At 40.2% G+C, this 22,981-nt stretch overlaps 1 protein-coding gene across 1 annotated transcript in view; it reads right to left on the reverse strand.

The window, feature by feature from the left end:
* The window catches only part of LOC139444318 (uncharacterized), a 110,743-nt gene extending 96,186 nt beyond the window's left edge, over positions 1-14,557 (reverse strand). The window contains exon 1 of the mRNA XM_071225252.1: positions 14,003-14,557. Coding sequence (XP_071081353.1) covers positions 14,003-14,110 — 108 coding nt within the window. The 5' untranslated portion in view covers positions 14,111-14,557. The remainder of the gene's footprint in view (positions 1-14,002) is intronic.
* Between the last annotated feature and the right edge of the window lie 8,424 nt (positions 14,558-22,981).

Genomic DNA, 22,981 nt, shown 5'->3' on the forward strand with positions numbered 1-22,981 from the left:
CCACAGTTATATTCATAACCCCGACATAACAGCAGGCTCACTCTGAACAGCAATCAAGATTAGCTACAACTTTAAAAAATATTTAAAATGATAACGCTGTGCATTTTTAAAAATATTTATAGCTAAGTGACACCATTGTGGCATTGCTATTCATTGATGTCCCATTTTGACTGATATTTTCACCTATTTCCCCAAAGAGTTCAATATGTCAATGGTTATACACTGACACGGTTACAGCTTAAAGAAATTTACAAAAGATTTGTTTTATTAAAGTGAAAGGAAATCTAAAATAAAATCTCTAGGGGTATATTTGAACATTTACACCTCATGGTCATGTTCATGTCAATCAACCAATAAGTGCAATCCCGTACTCAACTCTCCCACTCAACACCAGACTACAGCAAGTGTCATCCCTCCTGTACTCAACTAACCCCCTGCCCCACTCCACTCAGAACCAGTCTACGGCAAGTGTCACCCTGCCCCACTCCACTCAGAACCAGACTACGGCAAGTGTCGCCCTGCCCCTCTCCACTCAGAACCAGTCTACGGCAAGTGTCACCCTGCCCCACTCCACTCAGAACCGGACTACGGCAAGTGTCGCCCTGCCCCACTCCACTCAGAACCGGACTACGGCAAGTGTCACCCCTCCTGTACTCAACTCACCCCCTGCCCCACTCCACTCAGAACCAGTCTACGGCAAGTGTCACCCTGCCCCACTCCACTCAGAACTGGACTACGGCAAGTGTCGCCCTGCCCCACTCCACTCAGAACCGGACTACGTCAAGTGTCACCCCTCCTGTACTCAACTAACCCCCTGCCCCACTCCACTCAGAACCAGTCTACGGCAAGTGTCACCCTGCCCCACTCCACTCAGAACCGGACTACGGCAAGTGTCACCCCTCCTGTACTCAACTCACCCCCTGCCCCACCCCACTCAGAACCAGTCTACGGCAAGTGTCACCCTGCCCCACTCCTCTCAGAACCGGACTACGGCAAGTGTCGCCCCTCCAGTACTCAACTCACCCCCTGCCCCACTCCACTCAGAACCAGTCTACGGCAAGTGTCACCCTGCCCCACTCCACTCAGAACCGGACTATGGCAAGTGTCGCCCCTCCTGTATTCCACTCACCCCCTGCCCCACTCCACTCAGAACCAGACAACGGCAAGTGTCACCCTGCCCCTCTCCACTCAGAACCGGACTACGGCAAGTGTCGCCCTGCCCCTCTCCACTCAGAACCGGACTACGGCAAGTGTCGCCCTGCCCCTCTCCACTCAGAACTGGACTACGGCAAGTGTCGCCCTGCCCCTCTCCACTCAGAACCGGACTACGGCAAGTGTCACCCCTCCTGAACTCAACTCACCCCCTGCCCCACTCCACTCAGAACCAGACTACGGCAAGTGTCTCCCCTCCTGTACTCAATTCACCCCCTGCCCCACTCCACTCAACACAGTCTACGGCAAGTGTCGCCCTGCTGTACTCAACTCACCCCCTTCCCCACTCCACTCAACACAGTCTACGGCAAGTGTCGCCCCTCCTGTACTCAACTCACCCTGCCTCACTCCACTCAACACAGTCTACGGCAAGTGTCGCCCTGCCCCACTCCACTCAACACAGTCTACGGCAAGTGTCGCCCTGCCCCACTCCACTCAACACAGTCTACGGCAAGTGTCGCCCTGCCCCACTCCACTCAACACCAGTCTACGGCAAGTGTCACCCCTCCTGTACTCAATTCACCCCCTGCCTCACTCCACTCAACAGTCTACGGCAAGTGTCGCCCCTCCTGTACTCAACTCCCCCTGCCCAACTTCATTCCTCGATAGCCTACTGCACTAGTTGCCCCTTCCCTCCTTAAGTCTCCCCCATTTCAAGGAACATCATTTATCTTGTCCTTTCAGATGGAGCAGTGAACCAGCTAAAAATCCATCTAAACTACATTACTATTCAAGTGTTATCAGACTCATAGAAACAGATATAAGACAACTTCAGATACCCTCATCTCTGCAGGATGTCAGCAACATAAGATCAGTCACACAGCATCTTGTGTGATACTGATTCTAAACATCCCACAGAACATACAAACACTGAAGTTTCAGTGCCTGTACATTTATAGATCTGGCATCTAAAACAAAGTAAGAATACAAATTTCACTGCATCTACTGAGAAACCTCAAAGTGAAGAGTGTATGGAGTTACCCGCAGTTCAAAACAAGCAAGTTGTTCCCTGATGTTTGTTTGTTTTTTTAACGCCGCACTCAGCAATATTCCAGCTACATGACAACAGTCTGTAAATGATTGAGTGTGGACCAGACAATCCAGTGATTGACATAATGAGCATTGATCCACTCAATAGGGATACGATGATGTGCATCAACCAAGTGAGAGAGCCTGACCACCCGATTCCATTAGTCGCCTCTTACGACAAGCATAGTCGCCTTTTACAGCAAGCATGCTATGTGCTTCAAGTAGTGCATGTACCAATGTCATGTAGGACTACAGTCTAACATACATAATCATGCTATGTGCATCAAGTAGTGCATGTACCAATGTCATGTAGGACTACAGTCTAACATACATAATCATGCTATGTGCATCAAGTAGTGCATGTACCAATGTCATGTAGGACTACAGTCTAACATACATAATCATGCTATGTGCATCAAGTAGTGCACGTACCAATGTCATGTAGGACTACAGTCTAACATACATAATCATGCTATGTGCTTCAAGTAGTGCATGTACCAATGTCATGTAGGACTACAGTCTAACATACATAATCATGCTATGTGCATCAAGTAGTGCACCTACCAATGTCATGTAGGACTACAGTCTAACATACATAATCATGCTAAGTGCATCAAGTAGTGCACGTACCAATGTCATGTAGGACTACAGTCTAACATACATAATCATGCTATGTGCTTCAAGTAGTGCATGTACCAATGTCATGTAGGACTACAGTCTAACATATATAATCATGCTATGTGCTTCAAGTAGTGCATGTACCAATGTCATGTAGGACTACAGTCTAACATACATAATCATGCTATGTGCTTCAAGTAGTGCATGTACCAATGTCATGTAGGACTACAGTCTAACATACATAATCATGCTATGTGCTTCAAGTAGTGCACGTACCAATGTCATGTAGGACTACAGTCTAACATATATAATCATGCTATGTGCTTCAAGTAGTGCATGTACCAATATCATGTAGGACTACATTCTAACATACATAATCATGCTATGTGCTTCAAGTAGTGCATGTACCAATGTCATGTAGGACTACAGTCTAACATACATAATCATGCTATGTGCTTCAAGTAGTGCACATACCAATGTCATGTAGGACTACAGTCTAACATATATAATCATGCTATTTGCATCAAGTAGTGCACGTACCAATGTCATGTAGGACTACAGTCTAACATACATAATCATGCTATGTGCTTCAAGTAGTGCACGTACCAATGTCATGTAGGACTACAGTCTAACATATATAATCATGCTATGTGCTTCAAGTAGTGCATGTACCAATATCATGTAGGACTACAGTCTAACATATATAATCATGCTATGTGCTTCAAGTAGTGCATGTACCAATGTCATGTAGGACTACATTCTAACATACATAATCATGCTATGTGCTTCAAGTAGTACACATACCAATGTCATGTAGGACTACAGTCTAACATACATAATCATGCTATGTGCTTCAAGTAGTGCATGTACCAATGTCATGTAGGACTACAGTCTAACATACATAATCATGCTATGTGCTTCAAGTAGTGCATGTACCAATGTCATGTAGGACTACAGTCTAACATATATAATCATGCTATGTGCTTCAAGTAGTGCATGTACCAATGTCATGTAGGACTACAGTCTAACATACATAATCATGCTATGTGCTTCAAGTAGTGCATGTACCAATGTCATGTAGGACTACAGTCTAACATATATAATCATGCTATGTGCTTCAAGTAGTGCATGTACCAATGTCATGTAGGACTACAGTCTAACATACATAATCATGCTATGTGCTTCAAGTAGTACACATACCAATGTCATGTAGGACTACAGTCTAACATATATAATCATGCTATGTGCTTCAAGTAGTGCATGTACCAATGTCATGTAGGACTACAGTCTAACATACATAATCATGCTATGTGCTTCAAGTAGTGCATGTACCAATATCATGTAGGACTACAGTCTAACATATATAATCATGCTATGTGCTTCAAGTAGTGCACCTACCAATGTCATGTAGGACTACAGTCTAACATACATAATCATGCTATGTGCTTCAAGTAGTGCATGTACCAATGTCATGTAGGACTACAGTCTAACATACATAATCATGCTATGTGCTTCAAGTAGTGCATGTACCAATGTCATTTAGTTAGTATCTGAGTTTACAGTTACGGGTCCTATTGTCACTGCCTAAGGAGTTTCTTTAGATGAGTGTAGGTCCCTTGATTAGTGTTACATGGTTTATCTACACTGTGAAGATCCTGGTGAAGCTGCTGCAGAAAACATAAATGTGGAGAAAATGCACCAACATGCATTTCTGAACAGTGGGTGTCACACATGCTTGAGACGTTCCCAGTATTTCTCACAGGCTGTTTGTCTTTGCACACAGGGGAGTTGTTCAATACACACACCTGGCAGCGAGTGCATGATCCAGTTACAGGTGAGGGTGCCACCCACTCCCATGGGAGTCTGGCTGGCTGGCTGCATACTGTCACGACTCAACCACACCCACTATAAAACAGGGGTTCTTGACACTCACATGGCCACAGAGCAGGTCTCGCTATGTGAGAGTACCAGTAGTGGTGGTGTATTATGTGGCCCCATTACTGCTGTATACACCCATGGCCACTCAGGCCCAAACAGCTTAAATTAATTGGCATTTGGATGTAACCAGAAAAACACACAGCCTTATTATAGGTAGCTATTCAGTCAAAAAATACGTCAACTGAAATAAAGTTCACGAGCAAGCAATAATAGAAAAATGTTACAGATAAAGTATTAAATGTTATCAATAAAGGTCATTTGCATTTGAATATGAAACTCATAATACTAAACAAAAACCATTCTACCATGACATTGATGAATGCTTGCTTCTGATTGGTTAAAAAGAGGTTTCTGTGCGCATGAATACATAGAAAGCATACATATCGATTCATAAAAAATGGCTGACGACTGATTACCCCCATATAAACAGTAAAACAAATCTTTATTTCCTCTAATACACGCTGGGTCTCTAATACCAGCCAGGTCTCTAATACACGCCAAGTCAAGGGCTCTCGCGAAATTAATAGATGGCGTAGCATCAAATAGAGGAAATACAGTAGTTTGATATCGAATGTTTGGAGCTTTCTAGGCCGCAACCCTGACTGTTTCGATAAAGACATCTCTAAAGCGCTCAGTTCAAAATTAAAATAAAGAGGTATCTACCCTACAGTGGGAATACATCAAATTTCAAAACACAGTAGGTTTATCTCCTGAATGAACAACCCTGACATCAGATTGGTAGCAAAGAAAAGAGGCCATATGAAACCAAGAACAATGTCTACAAAAGAGCATCAGTGTACACAAAAGGACACAAAGCACTGAAGGAGAACACTCACATTAAAGAAAACCAGATGGTGCTGCAATTTGTACAACATTCTTAATTAGATCAGTGTGTGTATTAGGGCTGGGACGACTCCAAATTTACTACCCGGGTACCCGACCCCCTATTACCCGACCCTACCCAGGTACCCACTGCAGGTCTCAAGAGTTGGGAACAAAATGTCTGATTGGGAATTGTTCCAGGTATAAATATTCTGGAGAAATAAATATTCATATGTAGAAATTGACTGAGGGGAGGAAATACAGTCCTCATTCTGTGTATATTGTTCCCCAGAAACCAAAACTCCTGGGACATGGATTCCTCCAGGGCCCCGTTCCTCAAAGCGATCTTAGCGCTAAGGTGATCGTAACTCCCCTATTTTAACATAGGCTTACGATCATTGTAGAGCTAAGATCGCTTTAAGGAACAGGGCCCAGGACAAATGCTCCCACACATAAATTCTATAAAGTCATGTGTAAGCTCATTAGTATCCACACGTAATTTAATCATGTAAAATCAGATGCAGCATATTTTTCACCACAGCGCGCCTTCATTACTATTCTGATGTGCATGTCTCATTTTGGCAGAATCTCGGGCCACATTCTGTGTGATGATGAATGACACATCATGACATATTAGTTGATTACAGAACATTACTTTTATTAAGGTCACCAACGTGACAATAATACTCCTGAATATTAAACCTTTGGCACAATATCCTTTCCAAGAGGTGTAAGTTTCTGCCAGGGCTTGTAATACCAAGAAAAGTGATTTTCAGAGGAGATAATGACATGTGAATACAAGCCAGTCAGTATGTGATGACACATACAGTGGACTGCCACACCTGTAGTGTAGTTGTCTCCCTTTACAGTGGCCACACCAGAGGATGACATCACACAATGCACAACACATGACACAATCAACAGTGGCTACACACAAATTTGAGGATGTAGGATTGGAGTTCCTAGCAGTTCAAAGCTATCCTTATTTGTACATTTACTAGATGACCAACACCACACCAACAAAAAGTGATAGGTGTTTTTCGTCAGAGCTATATAAGTAAATGTGTATGTGCGTAGGTGTGAGACCAAGCACGTGACAACCTTGTATTTGTGGGGTTTTACACAGGAAGTAAAAATGAATTGAACAATTGTGGATTCTTGTGATGTGTTGAGGGAAAAGGAGTAGCTATGTAGTGAGCATGTTAATGAGTATCCAGGACCTAGTAAAGGAGATAGAAACAGTGCAGTATGTGGTCCTTTACAATATTTAAATTACTAATACAAATCCATTCTCAGCATCCTTTCTATAATTACAAATCATCATATTCTTTTTCATCATGTCTCCTACTTTTAGGAAAATACCCAAATACTGAGCTTAAATGTAGCTGTCCATAAGAAATTGTAGCATGTCAAGAGTTGTGCCCCTTTGCACCTATCTGTTATTAGCATTTTATGGCCTCTTGTACTTTCCTTATTGCACAGCATATGAGACCATTTCATAGGGGCATGGGGACATAGGGATGAGTAATCGCTGGATAGATGTAACCAAACTTTTAACAGAAAATTTATCTTTGTCACACATATGTATAATGACACGATACATATGATATATATAAATAATACGAACTGTAATTTATTATACTAAACACGTTTACCAGTATGTTGTTTGGCAACAATCATAAAAGGGAGAACAAAAGCAAATTTTTCAGGGAGTCATTCTTGCGAAAACATATTATTGTTTTTTTCATAATATGTTTGTTTTCTTCTTTTATATTACATACCGGTAAGTATTTAAACTGAATTGTGCATGTGCTTATTCCTGATTCTGAAGGTACCACATGCAAATTACATTTTGTTTTTTCTTCCAGGTTTCACATGTGCTTCATGACATCAATAGGTAGGCATGCTACAAAAATCATTTGCGCTGTATTGAGTCTCTGGATCAAAGTTATCTTGATGTTACATTCCTTCACAATTATGTTTTGTATAGTATGTTGATCAAAGTTATCTTGAAGTTACATTCCTTCACAATTATGTTTTCTATAGTATGTTGATCAAAGTTATCTTGATGTTACATTCCTTCACAATTATGTTTTCTATAGTATGTTGATCAAAGTTATCTTGATGTTACATTCCTTCACAATTATGTTTTGTATAGTATGTTGATCAAAGTTATCTTGATGTTACATTCCTTCACAATTATGTTTTGTATAGTATGTTGATCAAAGTTATCTTGATGTTACATTCCTTCACAATTATGTTTTGCATAGTATGTTGATCAAAGTTATCTTGATGTTACATTCCTTAACAATTATGTTTTGCATAGTATGTTGATCAAAAGAAAGTGAGTGTGGGTGAGTGAGTTGAGTTTGGCCCCATTTTAGCAATATTCCAGCCACAAAATTGTCCATGTCATTTCTTCAATTTCCCTGATTTCTGCATCACAAACACACACAATACAAATAACATTAGCAAATAGAAGATTATAGTTTTAGATTAACATCAAAACGCAAATATATTGTTTAAAACATTACAAAGCTGCTATTTTCCAATCTCATTAAAATCAGATCCTAGATGTTGTTATTGGGAAACAAAGATCTGAGGATATCCCATTACGGGTCACGTCAGAACAACCTTTCATCCGACCAATCAAAGCGTCATTTACCAGATCATGAAAGTGACAGTCGGAACGTGTTTTCTAGTCATGCAACCTCGAAAACGTTAACACGGGGTATTCCGAATAACAGTTAAGGCCCGTACGACTGATTCCGTCAAAATTATCTTCTATCTCTCGCTTCCATGGGATAAACATTTGAACGGAGGAGGTGTTGTACACAGTACGTGGGAAGCACTGCCATACAATCTCAACCATATATTAGAAATTCCCAAATTTTCATTTGTTCAGTTTTCAAAATTTTAATCGAGAACTGTGTCAACATATTTTTCAAGCTTAGTCTGAAATGGAAGTCACCAAGTTGAAACGAGTGCTGTAAAGCTCGAGAAAGCTGCTTTCTAATTGGCTGATATTGACTTCTTGTTAGTCGTTTCAGTGGTCAAAGTTCGCAAAAGGTCGTTCTGACCCGTAATTGGGTTTCCTCAGATCTTTGTTTAGCGGCAGTGAGAACTTAGATCTGATTTTAATGAGACTGGCTATTTTGATGATTAGTGCAGATATTATACTACTCCTAAAAGTTAAGGACCACCCAATTCTTTCATATTACTCTAGTTAACATTCACTCAGAAATTCAATAAAACAGTTTTAATTTATCTATAATTGCTTCAAAGCACCACCTTTGATGGATTAGAAAAAAATACAACCACAAAAATCATAGAACATTAAAATCAGAATTACCTTTTGAAAATAATAATGGATTAGATGCTTTGTATGAGTTTCTCTGCCCACTGCCAACCTCTTACAAGAACAAAACCTTCACAGACAAACAAAACATATACAGTGAGGTGAAATGGGGTTTAACGTAGCGTCCAAGATTATTGCACTTATATAGCGACGTGTATGTGTGTGTGTGTGTATGTGTGGCTGCTTGTACTAGTCCGGACTGATGCCGATTTATAGTGCTAGCTCACTGAGATACCATGCCGCAGTTTAACATGAATACCCTACTCAGATACAGTATACTGACTCTGAGCCGACCAGTCCTTGTTTTAGCCCTTAATGCCGAGCGCCAGACGGGGTAACAACAAGTACCATCTTTTAACGTCTTTTGGTATGACGTGGCTGGGGATCGAACCCCGGACCTTCCGCTCTCCGGGCAGACGCTCTACCATTAGACCATGGAGACATTCCAAAAACATATACAAGTTACTGTAGAAACATTAACATTTACAGATTCATTTTTATTTCGACCAACCTTAACTAGTAGTTAAGCATAAATTTGTAAACCCATCCCCCAAACTCATGGCAAAAGCCACTGCTATGTATACAACTTCCAATGAATCTGAAGTACTTATTATAGATAACTCAAGGTCACAACATATTATTTTGTTTTGATACTTTGTGGTGTTATCCTGACTTCTTATATATCTGTTTATATAGCTTATAGAACATTGTCACTGTTTCTACTTGGAATGTTTGCGTAATAAAAATCTTGTATCTTGGGATCGGATCTGAATGAAATGTGAATAATAAATGATTCCTTGATGATGTATTTAGTGAACTAAATATGATCCAGCCACCCATTCCAGAAACAGCAGCCACACACTTCAACAAAGGGCAAAGGGAGTTTAAACTGTCACCTTGACATGAGGATTAGGACAGGGTCACAGCACAGTGAAACAGCAGCAGCTAAGTTGAATGTTATCACTAGGGTTACAGTGTCAGCACATCCTGTTAATACATCCAAATTTTTACCATACACATACTGGCAATGATAATATGAAATATTTCCTGCTGTGGGATATGTAAATATGCACAGCATTATCAGACATGAATAGCATTCACAGTGTGATACAACCGGTGTGCTTTCAACCTGGTTTACTTCTACATCAGTTGAAAGTGTACGCGTGGCTGTATGTTTTGTCCTCACATTCATACAGGAACTTTGTATGTCAGCAGCTTACTCAAAGCTGACTCATGTCCTCAAACTTTCATTTACATGAAACACAGCCTGCTATTTAAATGAATGAAATATGTAAAGCTATTATTTTTTCACCAAGTCCTGTGATGCTGTATGTCTTATCCTCCTGGCATTCTCAACATAATCATAACTTGCACTGAAATATTTCAACATCTTTCAAATCTAAAACTTTAATACTTTTAACATGTATTAAATATGATTTCACGTTCTGAATTTGGATATGGTGTTTCAAGTTCTGGCATGAGATAGTGTCGCATGAGATCCCAACACATGCAAACATTGCTTTGTTGAACCACCTGTGTTTGTGAACAGCATTATTGATAATATCTGTAGTCCATGTACATTCCCCTATGGAACAATAAGAAACATGTGAGAAATTCATCACAAAAGTCAGGCCACAATTGGACACATGTGTTTGAGCAAAAACTGCTCTGAACAAATATTGCATGTATTAAAACAATGACAAGAGGGAAGTGCAATATCCGACTACCTCGGCAGTTGACCCGTGGTCAGTAGGCTGACTGACCAGCCCATTGTGTCAAGAACACACCTGGTGGCAGTGCTCTCAGTAAAAATAACATCACATACATGATTCAGTCAACACTCAGGATCAACATAAACTCCTGGACTAACATTTTTAAGAAGATTTTGGAGTTGAACAAATTGGTCCTCCAGTGTACATATCAATTAAGCTAATAGAAAGTACATGTGGTCTAGTTTGCCTGGTCAAGTCAAACCAGCCAGCAGTCAGCTGTGGTCAGCTTTGTGTGGACATTTAAAGGTGTGGTCACCACCTGAGAGTTGAGGCTGAAGTTGGAGACTCATTTGGAGACTTCCAGAACATGATCCAAACACAGGATATGATTGTCCTAACCTCAATCCATCTATTATATTGCTGTCTTTACTCTATTTGGATTACATGTATGGTAGATTTTTCAGTTTCAAATCATGCCATTCATGGCTTCTATGCTGCAGGTTGCCCCGCTGACATTTTCTTGGTTGCATCATAGCTGTAAAACATTTTCAAATCATTTCTTAATATTATTCAATATCAAAACAAATATTAGTTCATATGTTTTATAGGCATGGAAAACTCAGGCCCATAGGAGAACAGCTTTACAGTGTATTCTCAGATCCCTGGTGTATTTCCTATGCACTATAGCTCTTACTATGGCATGTCCATAAACATAATAAATGATAAGAAGAGTTGTTTTACAATCGTAATCCTAAAACAGAGGCACTTAAGGACACCCACGACATAACACATTGAGGAAGGAAACAGAAACAAGCCACAAGACTAAAACAGACAGCATCCTAACTTGACATCATCATGGGCGACTGAACTGTAAATTGCCATCCCAAATTTGATAATGTACCACTGATTAGAGACCTGCAATATTTCTGCCCCAATTTGATAACATACCATGGATTAGAGACTGCAATATTTCTGCCCTAAATCACATCATGTACCACTGATTAGAGACCTGCAATATTTTTCGCCCCAATTTGATAATGTACCACGGATTAGAGACCTGCAATATTTCTGCCCCAATTTGATAATGTACCACTGATAAGAGACCTGCAATATTTCTGCCCTAAATCACATAATGTACCACTGATTAGAGACCTGCAATATTTCTGCCCCAATTTGATAATGTACCACTGATTAGAGACCTGCAATAGTTTTACAGGCATTATTGGTGAGTGAGTGAGTTAAAGCTTAACGTCACATCGGCAATATTTCAGCCATATCGTGACGATACAGGCATTATTGTAATATTTACCTTCAAAAGGTTCCAGTCTTTTCAACTGATGGTGCTCCTATGTTTTGTGACCTAGTGTAGTGGATATGACGACAGAGTCAGGGGCTAATGTTCATGACCTGACTTCCACAAGATAAACTCAATATGTTTTACAGCGATAACAGTCGAATCCACTTCAACTTCATGCAAAATCAATACATCTCATAAACTTCTAAAAAGTTGCACAAAGTATTTCCTTGTGTGCCAACTGCTGGTCGTGCTGTACGTGTCCAGATTACCTATCTGACTGGAGGAGACATGATTATATTTGTGTATTTCCTGTTTTTTTACCATCCATCATGTGACATTTAAGATGTGTAATATTTCCAGACATCTCAATGTGTGTTGAAGAGACTATTGCAGCATTGAAACAGAAATGGAAGAGTCACCTGCTGCAACGATACAAACTGGTATGCATATGTGCATTTTGCTCCTGATAATTCTTAGCATAATTGAGCTGCATGTTCACCAACTCAAATATATCGGTATATAACATGATATAATGAGCACAGATTTTTCCTTTAATCTTAACATTTAAATCTAACAACTTCCATTTCCTAATATTATATAAGATGACATTGCATACTGTCATTTGTAAAACAATCAACTTAGTGAATATATTTGAGCTTTAACATTGTACAAAGAAATTGTCTGATTTGTTACAAATGTCCTCTGAGGAGCAACCATAGCTTCTGTTTTGTTTGTTTCTTTGTCGTTTAATGCCACACTCACCAATATTCCACCTATATGACGGCGGTCTGTAAAAGATCGAGCCTGGACTAGACAATCCAGTGATTGACACCATGAGCATCGATCCATGCAATTGGGACACGATGACGTGCATCAACCAAGTCACCGAACCTGACCACCCGATCCCGTAAGTCGCCTCCTACGACAAACATAGTCGCCTTTATGGCAAGCATGGGTTGCTGAAGACCTATTCTAGCCCAAATCTTCACGTGTCACCATAGCTTCTAAAATGGTACATTGTGTTGATGAGCATGTCCTCTCAAATCCACACAACCACAACTTAAATGCCAGCCAGAAAGTTGTTAAAGGGCATTTACTATCTCCAGTAATATCTGTGAACAGCTGGGGAGGACATAAACTTGCTCAGTATCACACCTCGTCTAGGAAATTCAATACACTTATCAGTAGTTAATATGGTCAAATGCAAACTCCAGGGGCAGTCACATTCTTGAAAGATGCACTTGAAGCAGGAGTTGCCTCCACCCCATCCCTCCCTGCCCTGCCCTGCCCTGCCCTGCCCTGCCCTGTACATGCCATTTTCAATGATGTATGCACAGAACAACAGACTCTCATTCCATGCAGTTCCATATTCAACAGAAACCTGACATTCAGGGTAGCCACCATTGTTGTGTTGGTTTACAGTAGAATTTGTTCTACAATGGATGTATTAAGCACTATTCAGCAGTCCTTTCACATAGCCTCAGAATAAGCTCATTACAGTTCAATACTGAATAGAATTAATTCACAAGAAAGGTAAATTCCTAAACAGGGGACTACATTCAGTGAAGAAGAAAGACATTTTAATCTATGAATAGATTAGATTGTGCTCAAATTGTAGCTGGAAAGTGTATCCCTGGGACAAATTGTCAGTAATTAAAATCACATAAACACTGGAACATGATTGGTATCCTATTTTTGAAAAGATAACATACCAGTAATCATCAAGTTGTGAGGGAGTATGTTATTTTCTATCACACCACTGTGAGGAGCCTAAATATGCCACTATGGACTGCACTGTAACCACATCCATTCCTTCAACAGGTGAAAGAAAACTTGATTGGTATCTTGCAAATAAACATTAGAGTAGGTACAAGTAATACTTTAACAGAGCCCATCAGTGTGAACATCTTAATAAGTATTGCTGACACTGAAAGAGGATGTAAAACAGTCTCCATGTTGTGTGATGCATATCTGTAAGCACCTATCTATGTCAAGTAAATAAGAATATCATCCCACCTGGTTCCATGTGTTGACCTTCCTCCGTATAGCCTTCTGTCTTGTCAGGGATCCCACCTTGTCCGCGGCTGAGGGCTTATATAACACCCTCTCTTCATCAGGCTCCATTATCACAGTATTCAGACAACCAGATAATTATCACAACCACAGAGCAAACCCACACAGGTAATACGACTGTAATGTCAACTTATCCATCACAAGTTTTATCCGATTTGTGTCAGCATATTAGTAAAGGAAATTATTTAGTTGAATAAAGGACATCTAGTGGAAGTGGGAATCACATTCTCTTCAGCGGGTATCAAATCAGTCAACATCAAACGATTTTCCTCCTTGAGTAGACGAGAATAGTCCCATAAACACAACACAATTGTGACACAATTGAGGCGATTTGGGCAATTATCCACACACGACCTCACATACCGTTTGTCACATTCCGGGTCCCCTCAAACAGGTCAATAAAGTGAGAGAGAAAGGTGTACTGCTCAGGTGTGCTACATAAGGTGATGTTACACTTGTGCCACAAGATCCCTGCACAGCAGACGGCATGTAAACCTATCCCATTCACTGTTCCACTTTAGACGAGGTTGAATAGCGACTGGTCACCAGTCATCATACCTGCACCCACACAATACGAACACAACTGTCAACACACTGTATACAAAAAAGACTGAACCGGATCTCGATATAGATAAGGGGACAGCCCATGCTTGCTCGTTGTATTATGACTTACTTCAAGCTAACACTGGAAAGTTGAGCATATCAGAGAGGCAATGTTCACATTAACTTCTCCAAATGTTTGGTTCCATCAACCGACTGACAGTTTGTCAAGTACACATAAGATGGGAGATTTATGAGTGATCCTTATCAGGGTGAGCCAAATATGTAAGCATCACCTGTTGTTGGTGGATGTAGACAGACTGTAATGATGTGTGATGAAGACAGAGGATTCAGATGACAGCTGACCCCAACTGACCCGGAGGACATTCCACTGTTCAGCTCCTCATGGAAAGGAAACCTGTTGGACACATTTAGGAATTGTGTCCCTTCTGTCAACTAGTGTCTGTGGACAGAAATCACCATATAGGTATATGTGCCTCTGGTCCAGCTGTGTGTTGATGATGTTCCACTGTCAAACACTGAATGGCGTGGACGGTATTCAGGTCATATCATAAAGTGTTTATTTAAATTTTCGGAAACAAAATCGAATCACCAGGTAGATAAGACTGTTTTCACCTTGAAACTTTTCTTTCAGTGAATAATGAATGATATTGAAGATGTGTGCAGCAATCCACCACTTGTCGCTCCGCTGGCTTGTTGCACTCATCCCAGCTGGATTACCTCAGCAGTGTTCACACACCCACAGCAAACAGTGGCCATTGCAGCAAACCTTCAACACTATAATCTGCAACATTAGAAGAGCAATCAATGCATGTAACAAAGCTTTGAGACATCAAGCTTTTGCTTCACTGACAACAGTCGACAATAAGTCAGATTTCGAGTCTAACAATGGCCTGCCTTTTCCCTCCTGCTTGTCATGGGTACACAAACAAGTGTATCTCCTGTGGGACAAAGCTAATCCACACCCACTAGCAAATGGTCCCTGTGTTTTCCTGTGGAATTTGTATTTTCTTGTAGGACATCTCTACTCACTGTCTCACACAAGTAAACAAACACTGACACACGATCTCGTACTTTTCTTAAGTTGTAGTCAGTCTCTCTCTCTCTCTCTCTCTCTCTCTCTCTCTCTCTCTCTCTCTCTCTCTCTCTCTCTCTCTCTCTCTCTCTCTCTCTCTCTCTCTCTCTCTCCAGTTCAAAAGTTTGATGTTGGATAAAAACTTAATTCCTCAGGCTAAAAAAATAATAGTCTTGGTTGTCAGGCACCGTCCGAATCATCATGAAGTTTGCCACACGTTTCGTTTTTATTTCTATTTTTTTACAAAAAAAAAATAAATCCTGAAATATTCCAGGTCCAACAGTCGTCAAATACTGTATTCCAGTATTTTACTCATCAAGGAATACATTTATGTAGGGAGGCCTTTTCCCAGGTTATTTGTACACAATTGTTTATTCGGTTACACAACTGTTTATTTGTTTACATCCCCAGTTTGAACCCATTCCCCCCACCACCATAAAAAAACAAACCACCCGCCTGCACTTTATTTTCAAAAACCATTGCCTGAGAACCAATTCTTTATTTTTTAAGCCTAAAGTCTTGAAACACTCCCCCCCAACCCCCCCCCCCCCCCCCCCCACACACACACACACACACACACACTCACACCGTACCCCCACCCACCCCAAAATATTCTTAAAATGTTGAATTTCCAAGTTTAGTTGTGTCTTTTGTCTTTTGTAACGCATTCTCATGTTTAGCCCTGTTATTGTTGGAACGTTTACTGAATGACATATATTTACTTGGAGTTACTCCTAATAGCATATGAATGAAAATATGATCAGTTTATTTCAATTACTATATAAACATCGATAAATCGGTAAGATGATTTTGCCTGATGGAAAACTTGAACCCCTCCACCACCACTTACCCCCCAACCCCATCCCCTCCCCCCTAATCCCCCAGCTCAATATGGATGTCAACTTTCTCATTAAAGAATAACACAATAATTGAGAAGTGATTCTTTTCCCTACATGTGGTGTTCAGTAGCTGAATGAAGATGTTTTGAGACATTTCACATAAATGTTACTACAATGCTGTACATAAGAAAGGCAATTACTGAACTGTTTGATCGGCATTTCTCAGTAGTTGACTGATGACATTGTGTTTTGCTATAGATACTTATAGTGTTGTCAAGCAGGATCTATACCAAAATATCGCTATTATAGTATACTAAAGAAGTTGTTATCCATAAAGTTTTCATCTACCAATGCAATTAACTTTTGACAAATGTATCTTACCAAGCAAACAAGCCATGTCTTCACCTTTCAGCCAAAAGGGAAATGAACTCCATTGAAATCTCACTTCCTTTACACTTTTTTGAATGAGAATCATTGTGTACTAAATCAAGCTGGATGTTGACGGGCCACTCTCCATATTTGGCATCCCAACAACACAACACAAGCTCTAGTGTATCTGTTCTGTAGCAATGGTGACCACTGCCTCATTTCCAACTTGGCCACTAACTTCAAGTATACCTGATACACAAGGCACATAATTCATCCAAGCTGACACCACCCACCTGAAACAAGGTGAACTAAAACCACATACTCAACTACCAGATTGAGCATCTAAATGAATTAAGGCAATACCAAAAAACATGTTTTCAAGTCTGTTCACTCACACATGATTTAACCTTAAAAGTCAACTATAAAATTCAATTTGAAATTCGGACTTGATGGCATAAGTGTAACAACCTTAATTATGCATTCCTGTGTCGTCCACACATGACAGCAATGAATACCTGTGAGCAACAATCCCATGTGATGAATACAGGAAGCAGGGCTTGTTTATATACAGATACATTACAATGACAACTGACATGCAGAGCAGATATCAGCTGACACAGGGCACACCAAAGTACTGGCCACAACCACTGAACTTTCAACCTGGAAACACCTCCACCTCCAACAACTGGTCCACCATATGGCTTAATTCATAAACCCAATAATCTGGCTTACCAGGCCCCCAGAGGGGGGGAAACAAGTTCACATGCCATACTCTGACAGATGATATCGTTTTTCATAAGTGTCATCTTCAAAGACCTCTGGACAGGATGTAGCCCTGGAGGTTGTAGCAGTGCTTACTGTGGACATAAAACATGGTCAACTGACTAGGTTTCTTCTTCCTTCTGCCAGATTCATTTTGTTATCTGTTTTACAGATGACCATAAGAAATAGCAAACTTTTCTAAAATACTGCATTCCATTGAATGTATACCTTTTCAAAATGTACTTTAATGTAAAATGTAAAATAATTTTAAATTTCATTACAGATGCTCAAATTAAACCCTTATGATCATTTTCATAATATCCTGAATTTGATGTGTTTGTGATTGGCCAGTACATGCTGATCTATTTTCAACTTGCATTTGTAATCTTGCACCCTTGGCCTTGATGGTCTGCAGCAGAATTTGGCCTGGGCTAATCAATTAGGGGATAAACCTAAAGACTTGTATATTAGCACTAGCTTTCAAAATGTATTTTAATGCATAAAATCAATGACCATATACCTCTCACCTTTCAGATGATAGCAGGTTTATCGCCATTCTACCAGAACATGGGTACAAGCAAACCCTATGATGAACAAAGTGAATGAGTGATATGATACTGGCTGAATCACGTTTCAAGAAGATTGCTGATTAGAATTAATGAATGACTGTTATTTCCAAAAGTGTCATTGCGATAATGAATTGTCATCAATACACTTTACTTGAGCTGAGAGACTTTCTAATTTTAAAGCACACCTACCTCAGAAACCAAACTTAAGCAGACATGTCTAAGGAAAATGAAGCAAAGCTTGCAAGTTTTAAAGAAACATCAAATAATAGTTATCATTGTTAATAATTCTAAGAATACTACCTCTATTACATATCTACCATAAATCCTGTATTTTGGCTTCAATCACACTAACTAAAATATTCAGATTTACAACAGACGTCTTCTTCAGTGTCAATTACACACAACTAGTTGGCCTGGTTAGAAGGGCTTAGGTCAGCTATTTCCAGTGCTGCTGTCACTTCTAGTTTCTCTATCACTTCCGGTAATGACATCACTTCCAGTTAATGGTGATAGATGACATTTAAGGTGCTTCCAATCCATCCTGCACTTTATAAGCAGAGTAATCAAGGGTGTACTTACCCTCTGATGCTGCTGGTGCCGGATCCTCGAATTCTGGGAGCGATCTTATCGTTATAGAAGTCCAATGTTGATCATGGATAAGACTAGAATAGTCTAAGGCATGTAACTCCAAAACTCTTGCTGCTGCAGCCATGGCTAGCAGAAACAATATTTTCCTGGCTTTTTGAAGTAAGGTAGCCTTCGCCATGGGTTCGTAAGGTTCCGTTAACAGTGCCGATAATATCACAAATAGATTCCACTTGGGAAAAGAAATGAAGGGTCCTAATATCTTCTTCTAGAAAGGATTCCATTAATCTGTTGTGGATGGGATGGTTTCCGATAGATAATCCATCAAGTTGAAGTAAAGAATGAAGGGCTGATCTGTAACCTTCTATCGTCCCGTGTCTGAATTTATTGTCTTGACGTAGATAAAGAAGGAAGTCTGCTATCATAGGGATTGATACAGCATTATCAATAATCCCTATTCATCTTCTCCACTGGACAAACTTGTCCCATCTGTTGTCATATATAAGGGAGGATGAAGGCCTCCATGATCTTGCCACAGCATCCGAGGCAAGCTCAGAGTAAACGGATGTTTGCATCTTCTGCGCGATAAGCTCCAGATGGTAAGATGTAGGCTGGGCAGATTTTCGTGGAATATGCTGGACCTGGGCATCGTAGCAGATCCCGAGGAAGTGGTAACTTTATGGGTTCCTCCATTAGTCGCTTTAATAGTCTGGGAAACCATGCCCTTCTGGGCCATACTGGGGCTATCCTCCACCATGTGGATGACCTTGTCTAGGAGAGAACATGGTGGGAATGTGCAGCCGAAAAGATTCATCCAATCGATCGAAAGAGCATCAATCTGGAGAGCTCTTGGGTTGGGAACTGGACTGACATAAACTGGGAGTTGGTTGTTCTGGAAGGTAGCAATAGATCTAAGCGTGGCATGTCCCATATCTTGGGATCCCGAATGTGAATAGATGATGTTTTGGTGTCGGATAAGTCAGAGGGATGCCACTCATCACATGTTCTCTGTAATTCCACCAATGGAGGTCTCATAGATATAAATATGGGAGGTAAATGATACTGAAATTCTAGGCCAGTCGATTGTATAGAGTTGATCCATGTCTGTAGAGGACGTAGCCTCAGCCTTCCTCTGAATTTCATATCCTGTAGAGTTGCAGAGACATCCACCACCTCAGTGACTTGCTGGGTTGACTTGAAAGTGATTGGATCATCTTTATAGTCTTGTCGAATCGATCCTCTGGTGGACATAGATATCCTCTTTCTAGCTGGAATCTTGCTCTGATGTATATAATGTCTTGGCCTGGAGTGATCTCTGACTTGGCTGGGTTGACTAGGAAACCTAGGTAAGTCAAAAGTTGGATCAAGAATATCACGTTCTGCTGTAGCTGATATTTCCCTTGGTCTGCCGATAAGAAGTTGTCCAGATAACCATGGATTCGAACTAGCTGGCGATGGGCGAACTATAAGACTGGCGCTGTAATTCTGGCGAACAGCCAAGGTGCTATTGCTAGGACTTGGAATTCGTAGCGTCGGCCATTGATTGCGAAGGCTAAATATTTCCGAGATGATGAGTGTATCAGGACGTGAAGACATGCATCTGTAAGATATAGGCTCATAAGCCAGTCTCCCTTCTTCAACGTTGACCACAACTTCCATATGGATTCCATCTGGAATTTGGGAGGCGTCACCAGATATCTCTTGTTGAGGATCTTTAGATCTATTATCATCCTCATCTCGGTTGTGTTCTTCTTCGGGACTAAAGAGACTGGGGAGTAAAAACCTTTGGTGTTGTTGGACTTCTTTAGTTCCAGGCTGGCTCGCTTCCTGACGGCCAATTCTGCAGCTGCTAACTTGGCACCAGCCAGGAGAAACCTTCAACCCATGGCGTGTATGTTCAGGCTCAGATGTTTCCTGAAGTGTAGCTAGTAACTGTGAGCCAGGATGTCTAGAATCCAGTGGTCGGGCGTAACTTGCTTGCAATTTTCGGGATATGACAGAAGGCACCCTCCCATTGGGCCTGGAGTCAGCATTCTGTTGAAAGACGGTAGGCTTAAATTGTCTGATTCCGGCGACAACCAATTTATATATGCCCCGATATCCATGGAGTATCAAGCAACTGATGCTAAATCCTTGAAACGTGATTTTGATTATGTGACGATAATGTGGGGATTGCGCACTAATTTATAGAAATCCTCATCCAAGTGTTGGAACTCTGGAAGTGTAACATCGTGCGTCTTGTATAACTTCTGTTTCAGAGGTGGAAGAGGTAGATGTTCATCGTACTTGAGTCTATTGATGTTATCCGTCGATGTATTCCGGCTCAGAGTAGCCTTTGGAATCTCCCTCAACTTCTGCCCCGTAGGGCTTGTCATCCTCTGGTGACCATGATTCCAGTATGATATGTCTCCGTGAGGCTTGTAACCCGTAGCCCTGCCATGGCTGTCCTGTCAGACAACGCACAGGAAGTTGAGCCAAATATAGAGTCACAAATTTCAAGCTGCCTTAGTGTTCCTCAGCCTTATAAAAAACTTGTCATGTGTATTTTGTTGTTGGCCAAATTGTATTGCTACGTACACATTCTTGAAATATTCTTGTCAAAACAATTTTGCATTTTGTATAAAGCTTGAGATGAAATGCTCTTGTACTGGTTTTCTTTAACAGGAATGTGGTTTCTGGGATCAGGGGAACCTACTTGCAATTCTAAACTTCTTAAAGACATATAACATGGTGGAATAATTACTTCCAAAGATCCTGATTTTTTAAACTACATGTACATAAAGTATTGCATGACATCCACAATCCTAAACCTGTGATTGTCAATATTTTTATGTATATGACAACATTGATACAGTGTTTTCTTTTAATTCAAGGACTGTAACAATATAATCTCAATTATCAATGCATTTCCATGCTTTGCACCAATGCTACACCGCTAAAAGTAAGCATTTGAGTTCTTAATAGAACTTTTCATATTTAATATGGTTGGTAAGAAACTTAATAACGATAGGAGCTATCATCATAAAGACGCCTGCTTGATATCAAGGTTGAGGAGATCAGGCCATGAAGCTCTGTAGCTCACCTGAATGTTGGGATATTTTGAACTTATACCCCAAAGACAAAATATTTCTGTTTTTTACAAATTAGCCTACCCTTAAAAAACAAAAACAAAAAAACAAGTTTGGTTCCAAGAAAGCTAATATTAAAACAAACCACTTAATCTGTGGGTAGTTTTGAAATAAATTGTACATTAAGGGCTTTGAAGGTAAATAAAACAAGTACATAATATCCTGAAACAGATTCAGCAAATTTCTTTCTTCAAAAACACCCACCTGTAAAAATAATTATGCATAAAACAAGAAATATAACTGATTTGACCTTATTCAAAGCAATAAAAGTGACAAAAAGGTAAAACATTGTAAATATAAATCCACCACTTTATGTTCCACAGACATACTTGGAATTGTAGTGTCATGTGAAGGATTGAACATTCCTCATACGGATCGTAACAGCCTATTTCAACGAAAGTCTTTGATAGGCATTTAGAAGCTGGGGAACATGAAGACAAGACACATTTTATGGATAGCAACTTCTTTTATTGTTTGTCACAATATTTCAGAGCTACTTCTTGCTCCTTCATCAGGATCATGCTTAGTAAGTGCATAGAGTTAATATATCTATATAAATCATGATGTTTACACAACACAATGTGGGATGAACATGAGATAGGATTAATGTACAAAGGTAACAATATAATGACGAGGCCGATGGGATGGGATTAATGTACAAAGATAACAATATAATGACGAAGCCGATGGGATAGGATTAATGTACAAAGATAACAATATAATGACGAAGCCGATGGGATAGGATTAATGTACAAAGATAACAATATAATGACGAGGCCGATGGGATAGGATTAATGTACAAAGATAACAATATAATGACGAGGCCGATGGGATAGGATTAATGTACAAAGATAACAATATAATGACGAAGCCGATGGGATAGGATTAATGTACAAAGATAACAATATAATGACGAGGCCGATGGGATAGGATTAATGTACAAAGATAACAATATAATGATGAGGCCGGTGAGATTTAATAGGAGAGTATTAATTAAGTACACTGAAGGTGTAATGATGACAAGGATCTGGCTA

This window comes from Haliotis cracherodii, unplaced genomic scaffold, assembly GCF_022045235.1.
Source record: "Haliotis cracherodii isolate W230 unplaced genomic scaffold, xgHalCrac1.p SCAF_5, whole genome shotgun sequence".
Lineage (NCBI taxonomy): Eukaryota > Metazoa > Mollusca > Gastropoda > Lepetellida > Haliotidae > Haliotis > Haliotis cracherodii.